At 43.4% G+C, this 23482-nt stretch overlaps 1 protein-coding gene across 1 annotated transcript in view; it reads left to right on the top strand.

Annotated features, from left to right (window-relative positions):
* Positions 1–20248, top strand: part of LOC138261235 (actin, cytoplasmic 1-like) — a 34388-nt gene extending 14140 nt beyond the window's left edge. The window contains exons 2-6 of the mRNA XM_069209999.1: positions 1156–1284; positions 4069–4308; positions 6698–7136; positions 9380–9561; positions 19573–20248. Of these exons, the coding sequence (XP_069066100.1) occupies positions 1162–1284; positions 4069–4308; positions 6698–7136; positions 9380–9561; positions 19573–19716 (1128 nt within the window). The 5' untranslated portion in view covers positions 1156–1161 and the 3' untranslated portion in view covers positions 19717–20248. The remainder of the gene's footprint in view (positions 1–1155; positions 1285–4068; positions 4309–6697; positions 7137–9379; positions 9562–19572) is intronic.
* The last annotated feature ends 3234 nt before the right edge of the window (positions 20249–23482 follow it).

The following is a 23482-nucleotide window of genomic DNA, read 5'->3' as shown; positions in this document are numbered from 1 at the left end:
ACAGCCTGTTCAACAGAAAGTTGAATAAAGTCATTGAAATGTCCAGTAACCATATTCTCCTCTTCATCCATTGCTTTATCCAGAGAGAAAGAATCTGTATCCATAATAAGAATAGGGCAGAAAAAACTGAGGAGACTAGAGGGAGAGAAAGGGTTAATAATTTCCTCAGCTGGAGAAAAAAAACAACTCTGCTCTGCCTGTGGGCGGAGAAAGGGGCAGAGAAAAACCCTCACAGTAAGAAAAAATACCAAAATATTAATTTTGAAGACGAGCGGTCACTGCACACAACGTTTCTCTCAACCGTTGCACTGAAAATGGCAACGAAGTGAGAGAAAACGCCGAACATTTGACGGGGATCTGGCGCTGGGGCAGACGCGCGTTTATGTGACAGACATGTGCAAGGGAGGATACGGCACAGTCACATAAGGATTATTCATGTGGGAAACTTGTGAGGGAGGGTGTGGTGAGCACGAGGTAGAAGCAACCCCCAAAAAGTATAAGTTGCATAAGGAGGGGAGGAAATGGAATGTAATGGAATTAACATCCAACAACACAAAGAGGATAAATGGGAGGAACATCGGCCACAGATGGTAAACTGGGGAATTTGGATGATGAACAGCAACACTAGAGGAATCAGGGTCACAAGAGGTGTGACACATGGAAAACTCAACCAAAGGATAGAAAGAGAATCAGTCACACAAAAGGGGAATAAATGGGGGATTGCATTCACCTTAGTTTAGGTATATTTGGAAATGTTCCATTTTTATCCAGCTTTTCAAAACTGTTTTTGGGAAAGACCCCCACCGCCTCCAATACAAAGATGTCCTAGTGAGTTGGGTCTGGTAACAGAGATAAATAGGAAACATATTTGAGCTTTTGTAGTAAAGTTCTTATCTGGATTTGGCATGAATATAAACGTACCACTAGGGATTATATTTTCTCTTATTATCGAACATATTTGAAGAATTCTGTTTCGGACTTTATGCAACTCTGCCTGCACTTCCTACAGATGCAGAAACAATTCACAAGTAGTATATTTGGGGACATAAGGTATAATATATGTTGAAAATGAGTTCATGGCATTCTACTCTCCAGCTCCCCCTTTATTTCAGGTATTTGTGCCGCTAACAATATTCATGCCTCTTCTTCCCATAGTTCACCATGGAGGATGATATTGCTGCACTGGTTATCGACAATGGATCTGGTATGTGCAAGGCCGGCTTTGGTGGAGATGATGCTCCACGAGCCGACTTTCCAGCCATCGTGGGACGCCCAAGACACCAGGTAAGTGTCCCCTAATTTATACTCGATGGCTGCTTTCTTTGACTTTCCTTTCTTGATATTCTAGTTAAGAGCTACAAATATAAACTATTTAAAACCCACAGAAGTATGATTTAGGTTCTTTAACAGGTAAATACTAATAAAGTGCATTTGTGGTACCAATCAAACATTTTCATAAAAAGCATGCAAACACACTCACTCTCATGCCTTCTCATTATTTATGTATCAATTTTTAGCTTCATTTGTTATAATTTACAATAAACAGTCCTAAAACAGTCCTATGGTGCTTTCATAGAGGCATGAATGTTATGGCCGTCACAGAAAGGGTCCATAGCCCACCAGTCTTGACTGGTTCCAATTATGGTTCTATTCCATATAGTTGCCTGATTTGGCCTTTCAATGTGAAGTTGCGTGGTGAGTTACAATGGGTACTATGATGAACCTGTAGTCAGAATCGTGGTGGTCAACAGAACCTATTCCTTGCTGGAGGCGGATGGAGTGGTAAGCCTGTATAGCAGTTTGTCCCCAAATGCTTACATAAATAGGTTGGGTTTCATATTAGACTATTATAGAATTTGTTCCTGATCAAAGTGTTCTGTGCTTAGGTTATTCTTCTGCTTTTTTCATTTTATCTTGTGCTGCTAGATTTGTACAGAATGACTAGATTCATTATTTCAGATGGGCAGGTATTGGTCAGGCACTTTATGAAGTTAAGATGCATAGCAAAGACTAAGGGCCAGATTTAGATATTGACGAATGAGTTACTCCATCACAACGGTGGTGGAGATCCCAACCAACGAAATCAAAATCCCATTATATCCTATGGGATTAAAATTTTGACGGAAAGGATGCCCGTCACCGTTGTGGCAGAGTAACTCGCCAGCCAATATTTCAATCAGGCCCAAAATATAGAACATATATTAATGTCATAAAAATTCACAAACTAATAAACCCTGGTGCTTCACAGGGGAAGGGAGGCCATTCCACCATGCATACCTGATGGGAGGCTGCTGGTTATCGACATGGATTGAGTACCTCGGAGATGGTGGTGTCCATCCCACAAGTATGTATGGAGGCAATGGAACAGCTTGTGGAAGGTCCAATTATGACTTGTCGTTAAGTTTCTGCTATCTGTCACTCTTGGGCATAGTCTTGAAAGGCTTACAATTTGACTTTGGCCTCTGTCTTTCGTGCCAACTCTCTCTAATTGTGGAATACTGAGTACTCTATGGGCACTAGACGTTTGTCGGAACTTTTAAGGTTTGTGTTGTCTTGGGTATAAATGTCACTCTATCTAGTTATGTATGTTACATGGAATAGGAGTTAGGTTGATATTATTCCTGCCTCTGTAATAAATGTGTCACTCTGGATAGTCCTTGACATCCACTATTTTTAGTGTCTACTGTTAGAGAGCCAGTTTAAACTGAATAATAAAAATCCATAGCACAAAAACAATTCCAAAATAAATTTAATTTTTTTTAAATAAAAGTTAGTCAGACAAAAACGTATTCCAACAAAAAATGAAAACATAGTAATCACAAACAAAAGGCAATAGTTGTTAAACAGGAGAGGTAAAAATTACCTTTTTGGAGCACATCAAAAAGTGAGGACATTGGTCGTATGAGGACATCCCCCATAACTCATTTGAGCACTGAACAGCAGATTCTGAAACACTTTGGCTTCGAAATTCAGCTTGCTGTTTCAATGGATGTCCAAATGTAAGAAGTCCTTACTACAGTTAAAGACAGAGCTCTATCAATTTCACTTTTTTCAGACAGTCAAGGAGGCCACTTTAAGACATATCCATACCAATCCCTACAAAAAACCATTCAAGTGATTCGGTAATGAGGGAAATCACTTCAATTTACTACAACTTGCAGTAAAGTGAAAATGTATGTTTAGAAAGAGCTACAACTTTGCTCATATGGGTTCAGCTATTAAAAAGCTGTTAATGCTGCAATGGTTTAAGAATGCGGTGCGGTAGCCAAATGGGCCGGTTCAAAATGAAACTCCTTCAAGGTGTAATTCGGCATATAGCTCGCTGGCAAGCAGTCCCTCCCAACTGAGTCGGTATGGAAAGCATTATTTCATGTTATTAATTGGATATCTTCGATTCCACGAAGGAGGCATACGTTTTTGTTATACACCTTTAAAACATTGACAGTGACTGTGAAGGAACTGTGCAGTAGGGTCAGGGAGAAAACAGAAGATAGTCATTTGCCATCCAATGTTTAAATTTGTCATCTGTCTTCAGGCAACTGGCTGTCCCAAAGTCCTTAGTCACATGTCTGTGGGACTGGAGTATATTGAGACATTTATCCTAAATATGTAAGATGTACTGGGAAAGAGAGAGCTGGAGGGCGTGGTACAGAGAAAGAGATCAAGAGAGAGGTAGAAAAAAAGAGAGCTACCAGTGGAGAGAGAGAGAGAGAGAGAAAGAGAGAGAGAGAGAGAGAGAGAGAGAGAGAGAGAGAGAGAGAGAGAGAGAGAGAGAGAAATGGGACAGAAGAATCCCAATGTTGGACTATTAACAGGAGTTGTGTTCTAGCTTGAGATAATTACAGTGGACTACTTGAGCTTTGTTCCGAATGTCCATCTTACTTCGGATCCCTCTGTGAAGAGCAACCTAGTGCTTGTGGCTATGTATTTGGATGTCCTTCAATGGTTTCTGCTGTGTTTTTCAAAATACTTATTTTTTGTTTTGTATAAAACTTTAGATATTTAAATTAATTGTGAATACATATAAAATGGTTGCTTTCATGCCAGTGCCTCTTCTCCTCTTTTTAGGGCGTGATGGTTGGTATGGGCCAGAAAGACAGCTACGTTGGGGATGAAGCCCAGAGCAAAAGGGGCATCCTTTCTTTGAGATATCCTATTGAACATGGAATTGTGAATAACTGGGATGATATGGAGAAGATCTGGCACCACACCTTCTACAATGAGCTCCGCGTTGCCCCGGAGGAACACCCGGTCCTGCTGACAGAAGCACCAATGAACCCTAAACAAAACAGAGAAAGGATGACACAGGTGTGTTAACCCACACCCACAACCTGAGAAATCATAACCATCGAAAAAAATGTATTACTTCCGTACATTTTATTTCTCTTACTCAGTTTTCATAATATTATCATTTCATTGTCTATGTCCCTTAGAAAATCTACTTTCATAGAATGAATCACTGGTTCACACTTAAGTTCACCAAATCAAATCTGTGGTTTGAGAAGTCAAGAAATCCAGCTCCTCGATAAGAAGCTTACTGGGAAAAAAGGAACAGCTTTGTTGTCTGGTGTTTAGATTATTTTGCTAAAACAGATACATCATTCAGTTTTAGTTTCATTTCACCAAGAATATGTAAGTCGCTGCATAGAAACAAATCAGACTTATGAATTTTATGGCCTGGATACAATCTTTAATTGTATTAGGTACTCTTTTTGACACTTAGGGAAAGCAGAAAACAATAAAAATAATTTCAGTAATGCTCGGAGTTCAAGGTTTTAATCCGTCCCTAATTCCAGTAAAACAACGTGTTAACATTCTTCCATTATTTTACTTAGAATTTTCTTTTCCACCAAATTAAACAAACAGCACCATTACTAAGGAAAACCTGCTTGAGATACTACTGTCACTCACCAATAGGTGGAGGGGTTTCATTCGTTGGGTTCTGTGCAACCAAAGCCAAGGTGATCAATGAGCGAAAAGAGATAACGCTTGTGTCAAGAAACTGCCCTTGAACACTGCATAGACTTTCCAGGCAGAGTCCACGGAAGGATGGCAAAGCCAAAATCAAACCAAACTATTCAACCTTTGCATATCTTTTGAAATGGTACTCATATAAACATAACTGACTCAAAACTTCAGAAGCTTTAGATTTGCATCATGAATTCAGTTTAAATGTTTTCTTTCCAACAAGAGCCTATGTTAGGAACCATTTTGCCAACAGATATATTTACAACTGCATTTCCTCAGGAAACCTCCTTCTTAACCATCGTTATAAACAACAAACAATTCAGGGAGGTAGCAAAATTGCAGTCATTGATCAAAAATTACAAAAATGAAGGTACGCCATCTAAAACTCAGAGACAGCTTTACAGGTCGTGAAATACAACAAGATTTCTATTATAGTCGTACTACCATCCTACCATTTCTTAAATACTCTGATAATGTCAGCGTAAACCCCCAGAATATTCCAAAATGGAGTTAATTCATGATACAGGGGAAACTGTAATTCTCGAGAAGTACCCTGTCAAATCTGTCAAAAGTAATGCGCCTGATTTAGTGTTTGGTGGCACCCGCTGCCCGCCAGGTTGGTGGACTACTGCCTGCCATATCTAGAGATCACTGCCAGCACAGTGCTGATCTGGGCCTTCAGAGGAACCACCATTATGGTGATTTCTCTAAAAGCACTGCAAGTTTGATGCACAGTGGTCGTATTTCAAATGGCTACGAAGCAAACTTATTTCTGTTTCAAAAACAAACTCAGAAAGCTGGAATTTATTAATGAAGAATAAAGCACTAGTAACCCCCACACCCTAAGAGTTTTCTCACAGACTGAGTGTATCATTTTTCATTGTTTTATATTCCAGACCATCAACTTTTTTCAGGCAGTGACCAACAAAAAAAATATATATATCAAACTTTTCCCACTAAATAGGGCAGGAGTTCCCATGTCCTTATCCCAACAGACTCTAATAGTATAGGTGGAGGAATGATGGTTTGATGAAGAGGATACTCCACCAGGTCTGTAGTAAAGTACTCTGTCCACCAAAGTCTATGTCAAGCCCAATGAGAATTATGGAACACAAATAAAAAACAAAGCATATGATACCGTCTTTATTTCTAAACATGAAAATTCAAAGTTCAGATTTGTACTAAAAACCAAAGCGCACTGCAACATGTGGAAAGAGGATAACCTTACTGCTACATCTCTCTTATTAACATTTAAGATATTATAACAGTTTTTACGGTATTGTTTTCAGTCTGAACTAGAAAATATAATTTTTCAGACTGAGCTGGAAAATATTTTTGTGAAATCACAAAAAACAGTGCAAATGATACATTTTGTGGCACGTTTATTCCAATGACATATTCTTCATCTCTGAAAATCTGGGGCACCTTGCTAATAACTTTATCATAATAATTAGGATGTTGCCCTCGTGATATTAGGACCTCCCATCCACAATAAGTGTATCACCTGTGATTGACTGCATTAGGACTGCATTTTATTTCCTCTCTAGTGGCCAAAAGATTTGCATTTATATGTATGATGTTTCTGGAAATGCTATAAACAGTGTTAGTACTAGTTCAAATAGTTAATGAAATAACAGGGTTCTCTGATGGTTAACACAACCATTATCTGTCAAGTAACATTTGCACCATTCTTTTTCTCCAATTGCATTGTACTACTTTTCTTTTTCAGATCATGTTTGAGACCTTCAACACTCCAGCCATGTATGTGGCTATCCAGGCTGTGCTGTCGTTGTATGCCTCTGGTCGTACCACTGGTATTGTGATGGATTCTGGTGATGGTGTCACCCACACAGTGCCCGTCTATGAAGGTTACGCCCTGCCTCATGCCATCCTGCGTCTTGACTTGGCTGGTCGTGACCTGACGAACTACCTCATAAAGATTTTGACAGAGAGGAACTACACGTTTGTCACCACAGCTGAAAGGGAAATTGCACGTGACATTAAAGAGAAGCTCTGTTATGTTGCTTTGGACTTTGATCAGGAAATGATGACTGCTGGCTCCTCATCCTCACTAGAGAAAAGTTATGAGCTACCAGATGGTCAGGTGATCACTATTGGCAATGAACGGTTCAGGGGCCCTGAGGCGCTTTTCCAGCCATCCTTCCTGGGTGAGTCAATATCAATGTTCTTGGTATTATTTGATGTGGCTGCAAGATTGATCATGGATCTTTTGCTCTGCATTGTAGGATCATTATTAATATTCTTAAATAGTGAATATCAGCATCTCTGTGCAGGATTCTCGAACAATTTTTTCAGTAGATGTGTCTACATGCTAGGGAGAGTGTGGTGGTCACAGTGCAAAAAGATAGGCTCCATTATGACAGAAGGAATGAGGGGCGTTATCAGAGGAATGGTGGGAAATGAGGATGGCTGAACAGCGGAGGCAGATGCTGTGGACACACAGTGCCCATGGCTGATACACCTCCCTGTCCAACTGGGGGTTCACAGCTCCAGCACCAGACTCCAACACACAATATGTTCATCAAATTGCAATTGCTCACCATCAACAAGCGAGGCAAGAACATAATACATGGTTCAGCCCCGGCCTGTTGTCCTGCATAGGATCCTCAGTCTGCTCACTGTACTTCTCTCACATGTTTCTGTCTTCAGTCTTTTTCTGGGAAACGTCTTTCTGGGCGCCTGATTGCCTACGTAAGCACCAACCTCTAAAGATGAGCCTGCTACAGCCTTTCCTTCTTGCCTCTACCTACCTTTTACAGTTTGCCATTCTGTCTTAATTATACATTATCTAAATAATTTTGCCATTTACAATTTGTCTAGACCACTACAAAGGCTACCTCTTCTAATATGTCCCTGCCATCCCCTAACTTCCTGTCTTTTACAACCTTTGCCTACCAGTTGCACTAACTTGTTGTCTAGTGATCCGATCCTTTGTCTGAAGTCCTGTCTAATGCCTCTATCCTCAATTTCCTTTCTGACCCTTTCTCTACCTTCTTCCTGGTGTTTGCTGCACACTGCCTGCCACACTGTCTCTCTGCTTCCCACTTCCTCAGAGTAAAGGATGTGGGAATAGTTGCAGCTATTGTAACCCTTGGCGATGCAGACATCACACGATGGGCACTGATGTTACAAACCTCCCCGATCTCATTCCCACATTACATATGGCTGATGATGAACAGTGGGGGATTGGGTTGTAGGGTGTCAAGCTCAAAAATGCCTTTGGGACTACGTTCTACCAGGCACCCGGCAAGGAACCAGTCTTACATTCTAAGAGGTGGGATTTCCCTTTCACATCCCCACGGCTCTGCTCATCCTACTTGAAGTGAGTTTTAAGTAAAGTTCCGCCAAGCAGAACGACTAATCTCTGCAGCTTACATAACACAATCTCACATCGCCTAGCACTGAGATGTGGTTCAGTCTACACCTTTCACATGCACCGATTCACAGCGCCTGATAAAAGTTTTTTTTTTTGCTTGTGATTAAAAAAAACTTCCACCTCCCCCCCCCCCCAATAAGGGGGTCCCCCCAGTGATTCTTTATAAAGTAATACATGCCGGTGCCCAAACCGCACCTTGGACACTCATGGCTGGTGCTATAAAGTAGCAGGAAGTGAATAGCAAGAATGTGCAGTCCTGATTTCACCGCAGGCCTCTATCTCACTCTGACAGGTGTCTGCTTTCTCCCTTGGTGATGCACTTTCTGTATTTCTTTTCCTCCGACTTTTTGTTATGTTTGTTTTCCCTTTTGTTGGTCTCGATAAATGCCTAATGTGGAGAAATAAGTGCTGGTCTCAAAAAATAAGTGCTGGTGTCCCCCGCCGGCAACCACTGGCTCAAACTAAGCACTGGGTACCAATATATTCTAAATTTAGAACTGCTTCTGCTTACACGTTGCCGGGATTAATTGAGTCTATGAGGACTGGAGCCAAGGCACTCCAATTACAGTTTATGCAAAATAAAATCCTACTATATCCCATCTTGGAAGATATCGCATCTTGAGCTGGTATTTGCGATTTTAAAATGATTATTAACACATCTGAAGGGTCTCTGTGTGATGGAGGTCAGAAATTGCATGGATAAAGCCTAGTTAGAAAATATGCTATAACACTGTTGAAAACTTTAAAACTCAATATTTAATATACATGTGAAGGAACAACATGTTCTTGAGAGTGAGAATGGGTATTTTTTTTTTAGGGAAGAACTGGCACTCATGAAAACGTTGGACTAAATGATATTCAAATGACATTGATTTGTACATAATATGCTATTAAATGTGGTGCCAGAATTCCACTTATTATTTCATGCTGAAAAGTTATTTAACTTTGACAGTTATTTGTTTTTTGTTGTGGTGCACTATGTCCTTTGCTGACCTGTCCATTCATTCCTGGCAGGAATGGAAGTGAGTGGAATCCATGAGACTACAGTGTCGTCCATCAGGAAAAGTGATCTTGATCTTCGTAAGGACCTGTTTGCTAATGTTGTGCTTTCGGGAGGTACCACCATGTACCCAGGCATTGCTGATAGAATGAAGAAGGAAATCACAAGCCTTTCTCCGCCAACAATGAAGATTAAGGTAATTTCCAATGAAAGTACCACATGCTGAAAAATTGGAACCACTGTAATGAACAGGATTTGAGGCTAATATACTGTGTAGGTAACTTTCGTCTTGAAGTCATGCTTATCTCAGACACTCCGATTACTAATACTAATATGAACTATCAAACTGCAGTCCCTTAAACCTATGAGCCGTAGAAGGAGAGCTAAATGCATGTAAGATTAAATTGATAAACAGTTTTGCTAAATGTGAATCTCCACCATCAAGGTACTCTGAGCGCTTGACAAATTAAAACAGATTAGAAGAATACCTAACATCATACACAGAGAAAAACACTACAATTTTCAGACAATTCAATAGTCACTGATCCAAACTCAAAGCAATATACTTAATGGCCTAATTTAAAGGTTGGCAGATGGGTTACTCTGTTACAAACATGACAGATATACCGTCCATCGTATTACAATTCCCCTAGGATATAATGGGATCGTAATGTGGCAGATGCGATATCTGTCGCGTTTGTGACAGAGTAGACCCATGTGCCAAACTCTAAATCAGGCCCTAACTCATCAAATATTTTATGAAAGTGTGCAACCAAATGGCCATTGATTCCCCCAGGAAATTAAACCCTAATCTGGGAGCCCACTGAATATTATATAATCTCAACTATCAAATTAAAAACATGGCTGTGTTCCTAGCTCAATGTAGAAGAGAAGACCATAAAATGTATGACTCCACAGCAGGATGTTGAAAGCGATGGCATATGTATTGCATTTTACACGGCGGTCTTTAATTTGAATATTCTTGCTGTATAGGCAGTCATTCCATTCTCTTAAAATGCAGTGCTCTGCTAAAATTTAAGCCCCCTATGAGAGGTGCCTGTTTTTAAGAGACAGAAGAGGAAGCAATGCTCCCAATAGCTTCCAACATTTTGGATTATTCATAAACCAGCTAGGACAGAACAAAGAAATGAACAACTTCCTGAAAATCAATGAAAGCTGATTAGAAAATGTACATTCACTACCAAGTGGAGTAAAACAAATTTTGAAGAGCAGGCAAAATAAATAAATCAGGTTTCAAAAGCTGCAACAGACAAACCTTTCAAATTCTCACTTGCAACTAATTCTCGTCTACTGAGTCAGACAAAGATTTTTTTATTGGGAGTGTAAATCCTTGTTAGAAATGGGGTCTTTGGTTGACAGTCAGGTTACCCCCTGTTCAAGCAAGGACCCTCACTCTAGTCAGGGTAAAAGAGAATCACCGTCAGCTAACTCCTGCTTACCCCCTTGGTAGCTTGGCAGAGCAGTAGGCTTAACTTCAGAGTGCTAAGTGTAAAGTATTTGTACCAACACACACAGTAACTTAATGAAAACATTACAAAATGACACAACACAGGGGTTTAGAAAAATAGGAAATATTTATTTAAACAATACAAGACCAAAACAACAAAAATTCACCATACACAAGTCAAGTTATCAATAAAAATGCAAAAAGAGTCTTTAAGTAGTTTTAAACACACACTAGCGCTGCTAGAGTGAAAATGTACCTGGTGCGTGTCAAAAATAACCCTGCACGGGCGGGTGTGCGTCAAAAATAACTCCGCACGGCGGTACGCGAGTCGAAAATCCAGCCGCACAATGATCCGAAAATCACACAACGCAGGTTGTGATCTCCCAGCCTCCGTCAGCGATGCTGCCCGTCGTTTCTCCTGCTCCGTGCGTCGATTTTTCAGTCGCGTTTCCTGTGAGCGTCGTTTCTCAGCTGCGGAGCCGGCGGCGCGTCGTTTTTTCAGCCGCAGATCGGATTTGTGTCAATCTTTTCCCCGTACGGCGCTCTGTGCGTGGATTTTATTGTCTTTAGGCTGCCAGCTTCTCCTTTCAGGGTCCCAGGAACTGGATGGGCACCACAGGGCAGAGTAGGAGTCTCTCCAGAGACCCCAGGTGCTGGCAGAGAGAAGTCTTTGCTGACCCTGAGACTTCAAACAACAGGAGGCAAGCTCTAGATCAAGCCCTTGGAGATTTCTTCTCAAGATGGAAGGCACACAAAGTCCAGTCTTTGCCCTCTTACTCTGGCAGAAGCAGCAACTGCAGAATAGCCCCACAAAGCACAGTCACAGGCAGGGCAGCTCTTCTTCCTCAGCTATTCAGCTCTTCTCCAGACAGAGGTTCCGCTTGGTTCAAGAAGTGTTTCTAAAGTCTGTGGTTTTGGGTGCCCTTTTTATACCCAATTTCTCATTTGAAGTAGGCCTACTTCAAAGTAAAGTCTCTTTGGAATGTGAAATCCTGCCTTGCCCAGGCCAGGCCCCAGACACTCACCAGGGGGTTGGAGACTGCATTGTGTGAGGGCAGGCACAGCCCTTTCAGGTGTGAGTGACCACTCCTCCCCACCCTCCTAGCAAAGAAGGCTCATCAGGATATGCAGGCTACACCCCAGCTCCCTTTGTGTCACTGTCTAGTGTGAGGGGCAACCAGCCCAACTGTCAAACTGACCCAGACAGGGAATCCACAAACAGGCAGAGTCACAGAAATGGTATAAGCAAGAAAATGCTCACTTTCTAAAAGTGGCATTTTCAAACACACAATCTTAAAATCAACTTTACTAAAAGACGTATTTTTAAATTGTGAGCTCAGAGACCCCAAACTCCACATGTCCATCCACTCCCAGAGGGAATCTACACTTTAATCAGATTTAAAGGTAGCCCCCATCTTAACCTATAAGAGGGACAGGCCTTGCAACAGTGAAAAACAAATTTAACAATATTTCACTGTCAGGACATATAAACCACACCACTATATGTCCTACCTTAACCATACACTGCACCCTGCCCTTGGGGCTACCTAGGGCCTACCTTAGGGGTGTCTGACATGTAAGAAAAGAGAAGTTTAGGCCTGGCAAGTGGGTACACTTGCCATGTCGAATTTACAGTTAAAACTGCACACACAGACACTGCAGTGGGAGGTCTGAGACATGATTACAGAGCTACTTATGTGGGTGGCACAACCAGTGCTGCAGGCCCACTAGTAGCATTTGATTTACAGACCCTGGGCACCTCTAGTGCACTGTACTAGGGATTTACTAATAAATCAAATATGCCAATCATGGATAAGCCATTTACATACAATTTTACACAGAGAGCATACGCACTTTAGCACTGGTTAGCAGTGGTAAAGGGCTCAGAGTTCAAAAGCCAACGGCAACAGGTCAGAAAAAATAGGAGGCAGGAGGCAAAAAGACTGGGGATGACCCTGCATAAACCAAAAAGTCCAACACGACCCCCTACCAGCCTAAAGCCAGGGGAGAACAACCAATACCTTGATGTACTTCCCTGACTGGGGCGATAGAACAAGGACCCAGGCCCACAACAACAGGGGCATGTTCCAGTTCTACGCCTTCCTAACTCCAGTTGGATCCCTCTGTCCATACTCTCAGGGCCCACTAAGCTAACCCATGGGGAACCCTTCTCCACATCTGCAGATACCATCTGTGCAGCACCTAACTTTACTTCACTCACAGATGTATCCCAATGGGCAGATAGCACCACCAGGGCCAACACAGTGGTGTTACCCACTCCACCCCCGGGGTGTGACTCTCGTCCCCTCCCCAGGGGCAACTCTGTCCACCAAGACAGCAAGCCACAGTGGCCCTGGACAACTGTCAGGGATGAGAGCCCGACCTCAGGCCTCTCCAACCACTGTGACTGTAGAGAGTGGAGGGCGGTAGCCCCAGGTGCCTGGCACCCTTTGACCACTCTCTCTTCCACCAGGACAGGGATGACAACCTGACCCTGGTCCTCCCCTCTGGGGCTCTGTAACATCCCTGCAGGAGCGGCACCCTCAGAGCCCAAAATTGGCAGGGTGCTTGTAGAAGCAGTCCTGCACAATTCTTCCACCAGTACAGGGATGTAAACCTGCAACAGGTCCTCCAACCTCGGGTCTGTACCTTCAGGTTGGACCGGGGCCAGGGGTGAGGCTTCCCTCTCCCCTCCCTTCTGGGGTCCTGCACCCCCCAACAAGGAGTGCCCCCCCCCAGAAGGCAACATGGTAGGGGCACTGTTAGCAGTAGCCCCTTCCTCCAGGTCAGGGGGGAACCCTGAACCTGGCCTTCCAATCCAGGGTCTGTACCCTTAGATTGCACTGGGGTCAGGGGTGAGTCTCTCTCTCCCCTGCCCCTACTCTCAGGGTTCTGCACCCTCTCCCCCTCAGGGAGAGTACCCCTTGAAATCACACCAAGGGGGTTGATTGGGCAAACCACCCACCCCTTCAGGTCAGGGTTTACCCCCTGCACCTGATCCTCCAGTCCAGGGTCTGTACCCACAGGCTGGACCACTGCCTGGTAACCCAGGACTTCCTGGGGGGCATACCTACACCCCACCAGGTCAGAGTTTACCCTTTGAACCTGGTCATCCAACCCAGAGTCACCACCCTGCGGTTGAACCACTGCCTGGCGCACCAGGACTTCCTTGGGAGCACACTTACCCCCCCATCAGGGCAGAGGTTACCCCTGAACCTGATCATTCAACCCAGAGTCGCCACCTTGAGGTTGAACCATTGCCTGGCACACCAGGACTTCCAGGGGGGCACACTTACCCCCCTCAAGGGACACACCATCCCCAAGGGCCACACAAGATTCTGGCTGGTGCAGGTCTCCTGACCTCTGCCCATCTGACAGAGTCTGGATTCCCCCCAACCCAGAAATGGTCTCACCAAGGTCCTTTCTGGGGGGCTCTGCTCTCAGTGCTGACCCCTGACCGTCCAGGTTCTCCACTGGGGTCAGCAACCCCCTCTCAACCCTCTGTCTGGACTTCTGCACCCCCTCACTAGGAATGGTACTGCCAGACACCAGAACTGGTGGGACGCTGGCTACAGCCGCCCCTCCAAGTTCTCCTGACACTGTGGGGTCTCCCTCAACAGATGGCCCTATGGTACAGGCTAGGATCCCCTCCTGGTGTTCCCTCATGGAACCCTCCAGGATCTGGGACCAGATCTTGGGCACCTTGGGCCTCAGCCCATCCCCATTCCCTCTCCTCTGAGACTGGACATGGGGTCCCTCACCCATCCCACTACACTGGGACCTACCTGGGACACTACCATCCTTCCCTATCTCACCTGGTTGGGAACTACCTAGACCACTCCTCCCAGGAGCACCCCCAAATGCCTCCTCAGACTCTCTGGTACTCACCCAGAAGTCTGCCTCCATTGTAAGCTCCCTGGGGTCAGAGAACTCACACTCCACCTGGTGTTGGCGTAGCTCTGGAAAATAAGGACTAGACATATGCTCTCCAGCAATTACATCACTCAGCCACTCACATGAATTAACCAAAGTACCCTTCACCCAACCATCCAGTGACTCTGCTTTGAAAAAGCACCCCACATCACCCTCCTGAGACTGGTGAGACAGTACCTGACTGTCCCTGACACTCAACCCACACTCTTCTGGGATGTCTCCACACTCCATAACCAGGACTTCTACCTGGGGGGAACCCCTCTCCCTGTCACTCTGACCTAGAGTCAGTAGAGTGTCCCTCCTACCAGTAGGAATATGACCCTCCATGCCAGTTCCCCAATCCACCTCAGCAACCCTGTGCATCACTGGAGTTACCGCATACCCCATGAACCTCCTTGTGTGTGTTAACTCCCTCCTTCAAGTAGGGCACCACATCTCTGGGCATGTGCACTTCTTCAGCAGTACTGGATACAAGATTTTTGCTGCCACCATCTGACCTGTACTCAGCCCTCATAGCGTCCAGCTCAGCTTTTCACAGCTCAGCTCTTGAGCTGCTATCCTTTCTTTTTTCAGGGCTAAGGCTCTCTTCTCCTCAGCCCTCTCAAGCTCTGCTTCTAGCTCTTCCAGACTCCGGATTCGAGCTAGGAGCCAAATCATCTCTTCCTGTTTCCTCCTCAGGGCCACTGCCCTCCTCAGAGTAGTCCTCCGCCTCAGAGTAGTTCTCCTCCTCAGACTCATTTGGTGCTGTTGCCTGACAACGTTTCAACTCATACTGAAACAGGGCTGACTCAAGATCTTCCCTTCTGGATTTCTTGTTCACAGCCAGTCCCCTTTCCGTGCAGAATGCTTTAAGCTGCCACTTTTTATACATAAATAGGTGCCAGAAATTGACTTCCATTCTGCAAAGGCTTCACAACCAAAAACCAAAGTCCAACAATATTAGCAATATTTCCAGGAGGACATCAGAGAACAAAAAGCTGAATCACAAGACAAGTACTATGCGGTCATGTAGTGGTCTGAACTCAAAACAGTAGTGTACACTTAATCACTGTATGTCAAGTACAAATACAAGTCCAAATCCCAACCACTGATCACCAATGTTAGAAATGGGGTCTTTGGTTGACAATCAGGTTACCCCCTGTTCAAGCAAGGACCCTCACTCTAGTCAGGGTAAAAGAGTATCACCCTCAGCTAACCCCTGCTTACCCCCTTGGTAGCTTGGCAGAGCAGTAGGCTTAACTTCAGAGTGCTAGGTATAAAGTATTTGTACCAACACACACAGTAGCTTAATGAAAACACTACAAAATGACACAACACAGGTTTAGAAAAATAGGAAATATTTATCTAAACAAAACAAGACCAAAACGACAAAAATCCACAATACACAAGTCAAGTTATCAATAAAAATGCAAAAAGAGTCTTTACGTAGTTTTAAACACACACTAGCGCTGCTAAAGTGAAAATGTACCTGGTGTGCGTCAAAAATAACCCTACACGGGCGGGTGTGCGTCAAAAATAACTCTGCACGGCGGTACATGAGTCGAAAATCCAGCCACACGATGATCCGGAAATCACGCAGCGCAGGTTGTGATCTCCCAGCCTCCGTCAGCGATGCTGCGCGTTGTTTTTCCTGCTCCGTGCATCGATTTTTTGGTCGCGTTTCCTGTGATCGTCGTTTCTCAGCTGTGGAGCCGGCGGCGCATCGTTTTTTCAGCCATAGATCGGATTTGCGTCAATCTTTTCCCCGCATGGAGCTCTGTGCGTGGATTTTCTTGTCCTTAAATGCCAGCTTCTCCATTCAGGGTCCCAGGAACTGGATGGGCACCACAGCAGAGTAGGAGTCTCTCCAGAGACTCCAGGTGCTGGCAGAGAGAAGTCTTTGCTGACCCTGAGACTTCAAACAACAGGAGGCACGCTCTAGATCAAGCCCTTGGAGATTTCTTCTCAAGATGGAAGGCACACAAAGTCCAGTCTTTGCCCTCTTACTCTGGCAGAAGCAGCAACTGCAGCATAGCTCCACAAAGCACAGTCACAGGCGGGGCAGCTCTTCTTCCTCAGCTATTCAGCTCTTCTCCAGGCAGAGGTTCCTCTTGGTTCCAGAAGTGTTTCTAAAGTCTGTGGTTTTGGGTGCCCTTTTTATACCCAATTTCTCCTTTGAAGTAGGCCTACTTCAAAGTAAAGTCTCTTTTGAATGTGAACTCCTGCCTTGCCCAGGCCAGGCCCCATACACTCACCGGCGGGTTGGAAACTGCATTGTGTGAGGGCAGGCACAGCCCTTTCAGGTGTGAGTGACCACTCCTCCCCTCCCTCCTAGCACAGATGGCTCATCAGGATATGCAGGCTACACCCCAGCTCCCTTTGTGTCACTGTCTAGTGTGAGGGGCAACCAGCCCAACTGTCAAACGGACCCAGACAGGGAATCCACAAACAGGCAGAGTCACAGAAATGGTATAAGCAAGAAAATGCTCACTTTTTCAAAGTGGCATTTTCAAACACACAATCTTAAAATCAACTTTATTAAAAGAGGTATTTTTAAATTGTGAGCTCAGAGACCCCAAACTCCACATGTCCATCCACTCCCAGAGGGAATCTACACTTTAATCAGATTTAAAGGTAGCCCCCATGTTAACCTATAAGAGGGACAGGCCTTGCAACAGTGAAAAACAAATTTAACAATATTTCACTGTCAGGACATATAAACCACATCACTATATGACCTACCTTAACCATACACTGCACCCTGCCCTTGGGGCTACTTAGGGCCTACCGTGGTGTGTCTGACATGTAAGAAAAGGGAAGGTTTAGGCCTGGCAAGTGGGTACACTTGCCAAGTCGAATTTACAGTTAAAACTGCACACACAGACACTGCAGTGGGAGGTCTGAGACATGATTACAGAGCTACTTATGTGGGTGGCACAACCAGTGCTGCAGGCCCACTAGTAGCATTTGATTTACAGACCCTGGGCACCTCTAGTGCAATGTACTAGGGATTTACTAATAAATCAAATATGTCAATCATGGATAAGCCAATTACATACAATTTTACACAGAGAGCATATGCACTTTAGCACTGGTTAGCAGTGGTAAAGGGCTCAGAGTTCAAAAGCCAACGGCAACAGGTCAGAAAAAATAGGAGACAGGAGGCAAAAGACTGGGGATGACCCTGCAAAAACCAAAAAGTCCAACAATCCTCAAATAAATTCTGTGGAGTTAAGTGTAAAGAAGTGTGCATTCACTCAGGTTTCAAGCTGAGTGGGATCCGGGCACCTATGACACAGATGTATTTCTCTGCCATCTGGATGCAGATGAATAGAGGTGTATTACAAATTAAATACAATTGGTAATGAGGCAGACCACTTCAGAAGCCCAAAGAAAATATCATGATCTTTTACGCCATTAAAAGGAATCATAATTGGAAATCAAAGATGCTCACGGATTCTGATTTCCCACCAATAATTATTTATGACATTTGTCTATAGGATGAGACACTGTCCATAGACCACTTGCCATTAACATCATAAAACTAGCTTCTCACTCCACTTGGATGGTGTAGGTCCAGAATGCCATTAAAAGTGCTTCTGTCTGACATGCCCAATTTCTGGGTGCAAAAAATACTGCTGATAATACTCACCATGCATCTAACTAGGATGCTTCACATTTTCCCCAAATGCAAGGTAGGGATTTTCCTCATCACATTCCCAATCCCCCCAGACCTTACAGAGACCTCATTTACACCGACTTCAGTTTTGTTTACCATTAGAAAATGAATGATATAAGATGCTTCATTCAAACATGCACCTGGCATAATTAACAAATAAGGTAGGCCAGCATCATATGTGCTTGAACAAAAAGTTTAGCAGCTAGTGTACTGGATAGGTAACTATCATGCAGTGATTGTGAACACATACAGAGAGCCCTTCACTCCCAGGCCAGTTTTCATACCATTTGCGGGGCAGCAAATGCACTGCGTTTACAGGTCTGGGCATGTAACATTTATTGCACATTTCACAAGAGACTGACACTGTAACACTTCAGGTCCAGTTCCCTACAAAATGTAGAAGTTTTCTTTATGACTGAGTGATTTCTACTTTCCGTGCCTTTAGTGCAAAAATGTGAACACCAAATTTATTTTGACTTTTACGAATCTCCCCAGAATACATACTTTGCTTGGTGTTGTCAGTAGAATTGACCAGATACATCTTATTGAATTGTATCTCCGTTTTTCCACTGGACCTATTTATTAAGAGGTGCCAAATGATCTGAGAACTACCACACCATCCTATTTATCAACACGAATCAAATTAGCAAATGTATATATTTATCATGTAAAAATAATATTGCTGAAATTACAAATTCAGGTTTGAAAATATGCATTGAGGGGCAGCCATAAACCAGATGCCCAATTCTACATTTTTTATTTTTTTGCTTCTTGCGTCTAGACACACCTCCCAAATCCATGCGCTCTGCACTGAACATCACACATAGGCTCAATCTCTGCTTGCACTGGCAACAAATGCTTTAAGATTGCAACTCCTCCAAGTATAAATGATGATGGGGAAAAGATTAAAGGATGAATAGAGCAAACGTTTATCATTAGTAGGAAAAGTACTCCCCTGTGATAGCAGATGATGTCTCATGGAAGACCCGAGTACATCTTTATATTTGCTACTACCTGTAGCTATTCAAGATATAGAACACTATCTGAAAATGCTGTCTCCGTCACTCTGTAGCAAAGATTGTTGGTACACACACACACACACACACACACATACACATATGTATAATTCTTCTGTCTTTCTTACACAGATCATTGCTCCACCTGAACGTAAGTACTCTGTCTGGATCGGTGGCTCCATCCTGGCCTCCCTGTCCACCTTCCAGCAGATGTGGATCAGCAAGCAGGAGTACGATGAGTCTGGCCCTTCCATCGTCCACCGCAAATGCTTCTAAGTGGACCACCATAATTTGTGGAGAAACAAACATCAAAGCAACCACAGATGAGGCTTTATATTTTTATACTTTGTATTTTTTACCCCAATTCGACATTTAAAACATTGGAGGGCATTAGAAAAAAGAGATGATGGTACTCTACTGGTGTAAAGAGCTGCTCCATATAAATCTTTTGTACAACCATGTGTTTCTAAAATAACAATTACTTCATTATACCAGTGTTCCTAGTTTTGGAATGCCTTTTTATCCCTAAGAAAAGATACCAGATGTACCCATTGGCAGTCAGTGTGGTTGTAAATGCATCTCATTCGGTTTAAAAAATCCGTGTTCGCGTTTGCACAAGTGTTTTGGCATTCCTTGGTATGTGTAGCCTGAAAGTAATTTGTCCTAAATGTATAAACTGTACTGCGGTTCTTGTAAACACTGTATTTCCCAATAACTGTGGTACATTCAATCTGAAAAAGCTGTGAAGCATTATTTTCGCAAAGAAGAAAAGTAAACCAGATAAAATAAATGTGCATATTGTAAACAAGTGTGATCTTGTGTGGATATTTCAAATGTACAGGTTTTAAAAACCTATTTTAGGTTTACCTTTTGCTAAATAAACTGCCAGAAGTCACGATTGTAATGCAAAAATGCCGCAAAGCGTAAAGCTTTACAACATAGTACTTTGCAAAAGATGGAAATAAAACTACGCACGCCTAAATGACCTTGTAGAGTTCGAATATGAAAATGCTGTTTTTAAAATATTTTAACAATTGCAGTAGTACCTCCATGCATATATTTTGCTTGCTAGGTGTCTGGAAGAACAATCTCACAGTCTCTGCGAGCATGAAAGCCACTATAACAGTGGTCTTCAAACTTTTTTAAGTTGCGCCCCCTGAGTGGGGAAAAAAAATCATCGTGCCCCCCCATAATGAAAACATTCTTTCACAATTATGCTATACAATTGACAACGTTTAACTATGTTTAAACACATTTAAACATTGCAGTTAAGTTATGTTATCTCATTTAAAAATGCAATCAAACATATGATTGCCAAACATCCTATTCTGGTCAACCAGGTCTACTAAAGTTTAAACATATCCACAGTTTGTTTCTTTGTCGGAAATTGTGTGTATGGGGGCGGAGTTTGAGGATTATTTGGCATCATCCCGTTTGACACCTACTCCAAGCCAGGGTATGAATGACAATGAAATGTTAGTGCTGGCCCATTAAGGAGTGGGCAACTGTTGCTCATTTGTTTTACGTTAAAGAGATGCCCCCCCTCCTCCAGTTTAAAGACCTCTGCACTATAATGATCCATGAGCATGAACCTCACAAAGAAATCACTGTGATCTGTTACATCACTGCAACTCATAAACAATGTAAAATATATTTTACATGTATAAAGATTATTACATTCAGTACATCTGTAGGGACAGAAACCTTTAACTTCAGGAAAATTATAAGTAATTATCTAAAAAAATAATTATTTGAAAAATAGTGTGACTAGATGGTGGCTGGATGATGATCGGATGGCTGATGGTAAAGTAAATGGATGACTGGAAAGATGGTGTATGGGTGAATGGAGAGATGGATGGATGAGTGGAGAATGCATTTGGGTGAATGCATGGCTACAGCAGTAGGTCTTAAGAAGGACACAGAAAGCAATATATATGAGGATCCTGTGTACACATTACAGACAATACAACTTAACTACAGCTGTGAGTATATCTCGTCGAGAGATTGTGTCCATGTCACATTTGAATGACATAACCTAGCATGAACAAGCAGCAAACAGGTGCAGGATGGCAAAAAATATTGGGAGTGAAACAATGGAGGATCTAGAATTAATGGTTTATGGCTGAGCAGGTTAATGAGTGTGCATGGCTACTGTCAGACTTTGCTCCCTTCTGTATAGAAACAACAATAGTGTGCTGTTGCCGGCGTAACGAGAGTTAGCTCTGTCCATGCTTAGTCATAAAAGAAGAATCCTGCTGGGTGGCTCAGTGTCCCCAATATTCCAGCCTGATAAACAGTCCCACGACAGAGGGGGAGGCAAAAAGTCCTCACCACTCCATGTTCTTCGACTCAATGATACAATTTCTCATTGGACACAAGAGGAAAAGAATCACAGCAAAATGAGAAAACTATGTTGCTACACTGCTGTCAAAAGTGATTCATCAGCGGGCCAGAATCATTGTCTGTGGATTCATTTTTAGGTCTTGCTTGCCAGCAGAGGCCAATATTTACTATAAAGAGCTTGGAGCCCCTCCTATGTTTACCATTCGTTGGCATTATTGTCACTCTTCACTCCTGCCTCCTAATTGGCCAGCATGTGCCGGGTGTTACTTCTTTTTCTGTCTGTGAGCATGGACCAAGGATAGATTGGTTCATCTTAGTGTCCTCCATCTGCACCTGATTGAGGTATTATTTCTTCTTCCCGTCCCACACCTCTGCTCCATGTTGCTTCTTCATCTGTCACCCCCTGTAGCTCAACATCTGAGAGATCCGTCACCGAGCTCCCAAATGTTCAACTCTGGAATCTCTTTGGTTTAAACCTCCAACTTTCTGTTCTGTTTGCTTCTTTTTACAACAAGGTGATTGTTACTCGCTATCATTCTCTATCATGATTGAGTACTAATCACATCTGCTACTCCTGTTAGGAGACGGTTTTCAACATTTGTAGCTCCACAACACTGCCGCCACCTGGCTCGATCTCCGTTATCTTCTACTACTATGATATATGTTGCTCCCTTGCCCACTAGCCGTTCCCTGGATAAAATACATTTATTTGTAAATGAACCAGTTTACGCAGAAGTGTTGTGCACACTAACAATCTCCTGCATCGGAGCAAAGGCATCAGATTTTTACATAGATTATAAGTCAAGATAATTGGTAACATATTGTATTATAATTGCATTGATATACTACAAGGACTTGAGGCCCTATAGGGCAATTCAATTTAAACTCTGGCGACTTTCCATACCACACAATGCAACTCCACCCAATGCCATCCACTTTATGTTACTCAATGCCACTCCACTCTACTCAACTACACGCCACAGAATGCCACTCAATGTCACCCAATGCCACTCCACACAATGGCACTCCACACCACCTAATGCCACTCTACTCCACACCATGTCACACATCTGCACTCCACTCCACACAGTGGCAAAGCTCGCCACATGCCAGCCTACTCCAAGCCGCACAATGCCACTCTGCTCAATGCAACTCCATAAACAATTCTACTCCATGCCACATGCCATTCCACTCCAAGCCAAACAATGCCACTCAGCTCCACTACACACAATGCCACTGTACTCCACTCAATGCCACTCTATTCAACAGTAATTGTTTTTATATAGATAGAGCTCTCTGCCACTGATGAGGAATTAAAGTGCTCTGGGGCATGCTGCTCCACTCAATGGCACTCCACTCCATTCCACTCCACACTGTGCAAGTCTAATGCATGCCACACAATGCCATTCCATTCCACTCCACTCAATTATAATTGTATTTATAATAGCACTTATTAACCCTGGTGAGGCACTGAAGTGCTCTGCGGCAACCCACTCCACATCATAAAATGCCACTCCACTCAATGCCTCTCCATGCCAAGCCACACAATGCAATTCCACTGCACTCAATGCCGCTCTAGTCAATGCGGCTCCACGCCACACAATGCTGATCCACTTCACACCACACAATGCCACTCCATACCAGGCCACACAATACCAATCCTCAACACACAGTGCTACTCCACACCACACAGTGCCAC

This window comes from Pleurodeles waltl, chromosome 10 (assembly GCF_031143425.1).
Source record: "Pleurodeles waltl isolate 20211129_DDA chromosome 10, aPleWal1.hap1.20221129, whole genome shotgun sequence".
NCBI lineage: Eukaryota > Metazoa > Chordata > Amphibia > Caudata > Salamandridae > Pleurodeles > Pleurodeles waltl.
The sequence above is the reverse complement of the archived record's forward strand: the minus strand, read 5'-3'. Positions and strand labels throughout refer to the sequence as shown.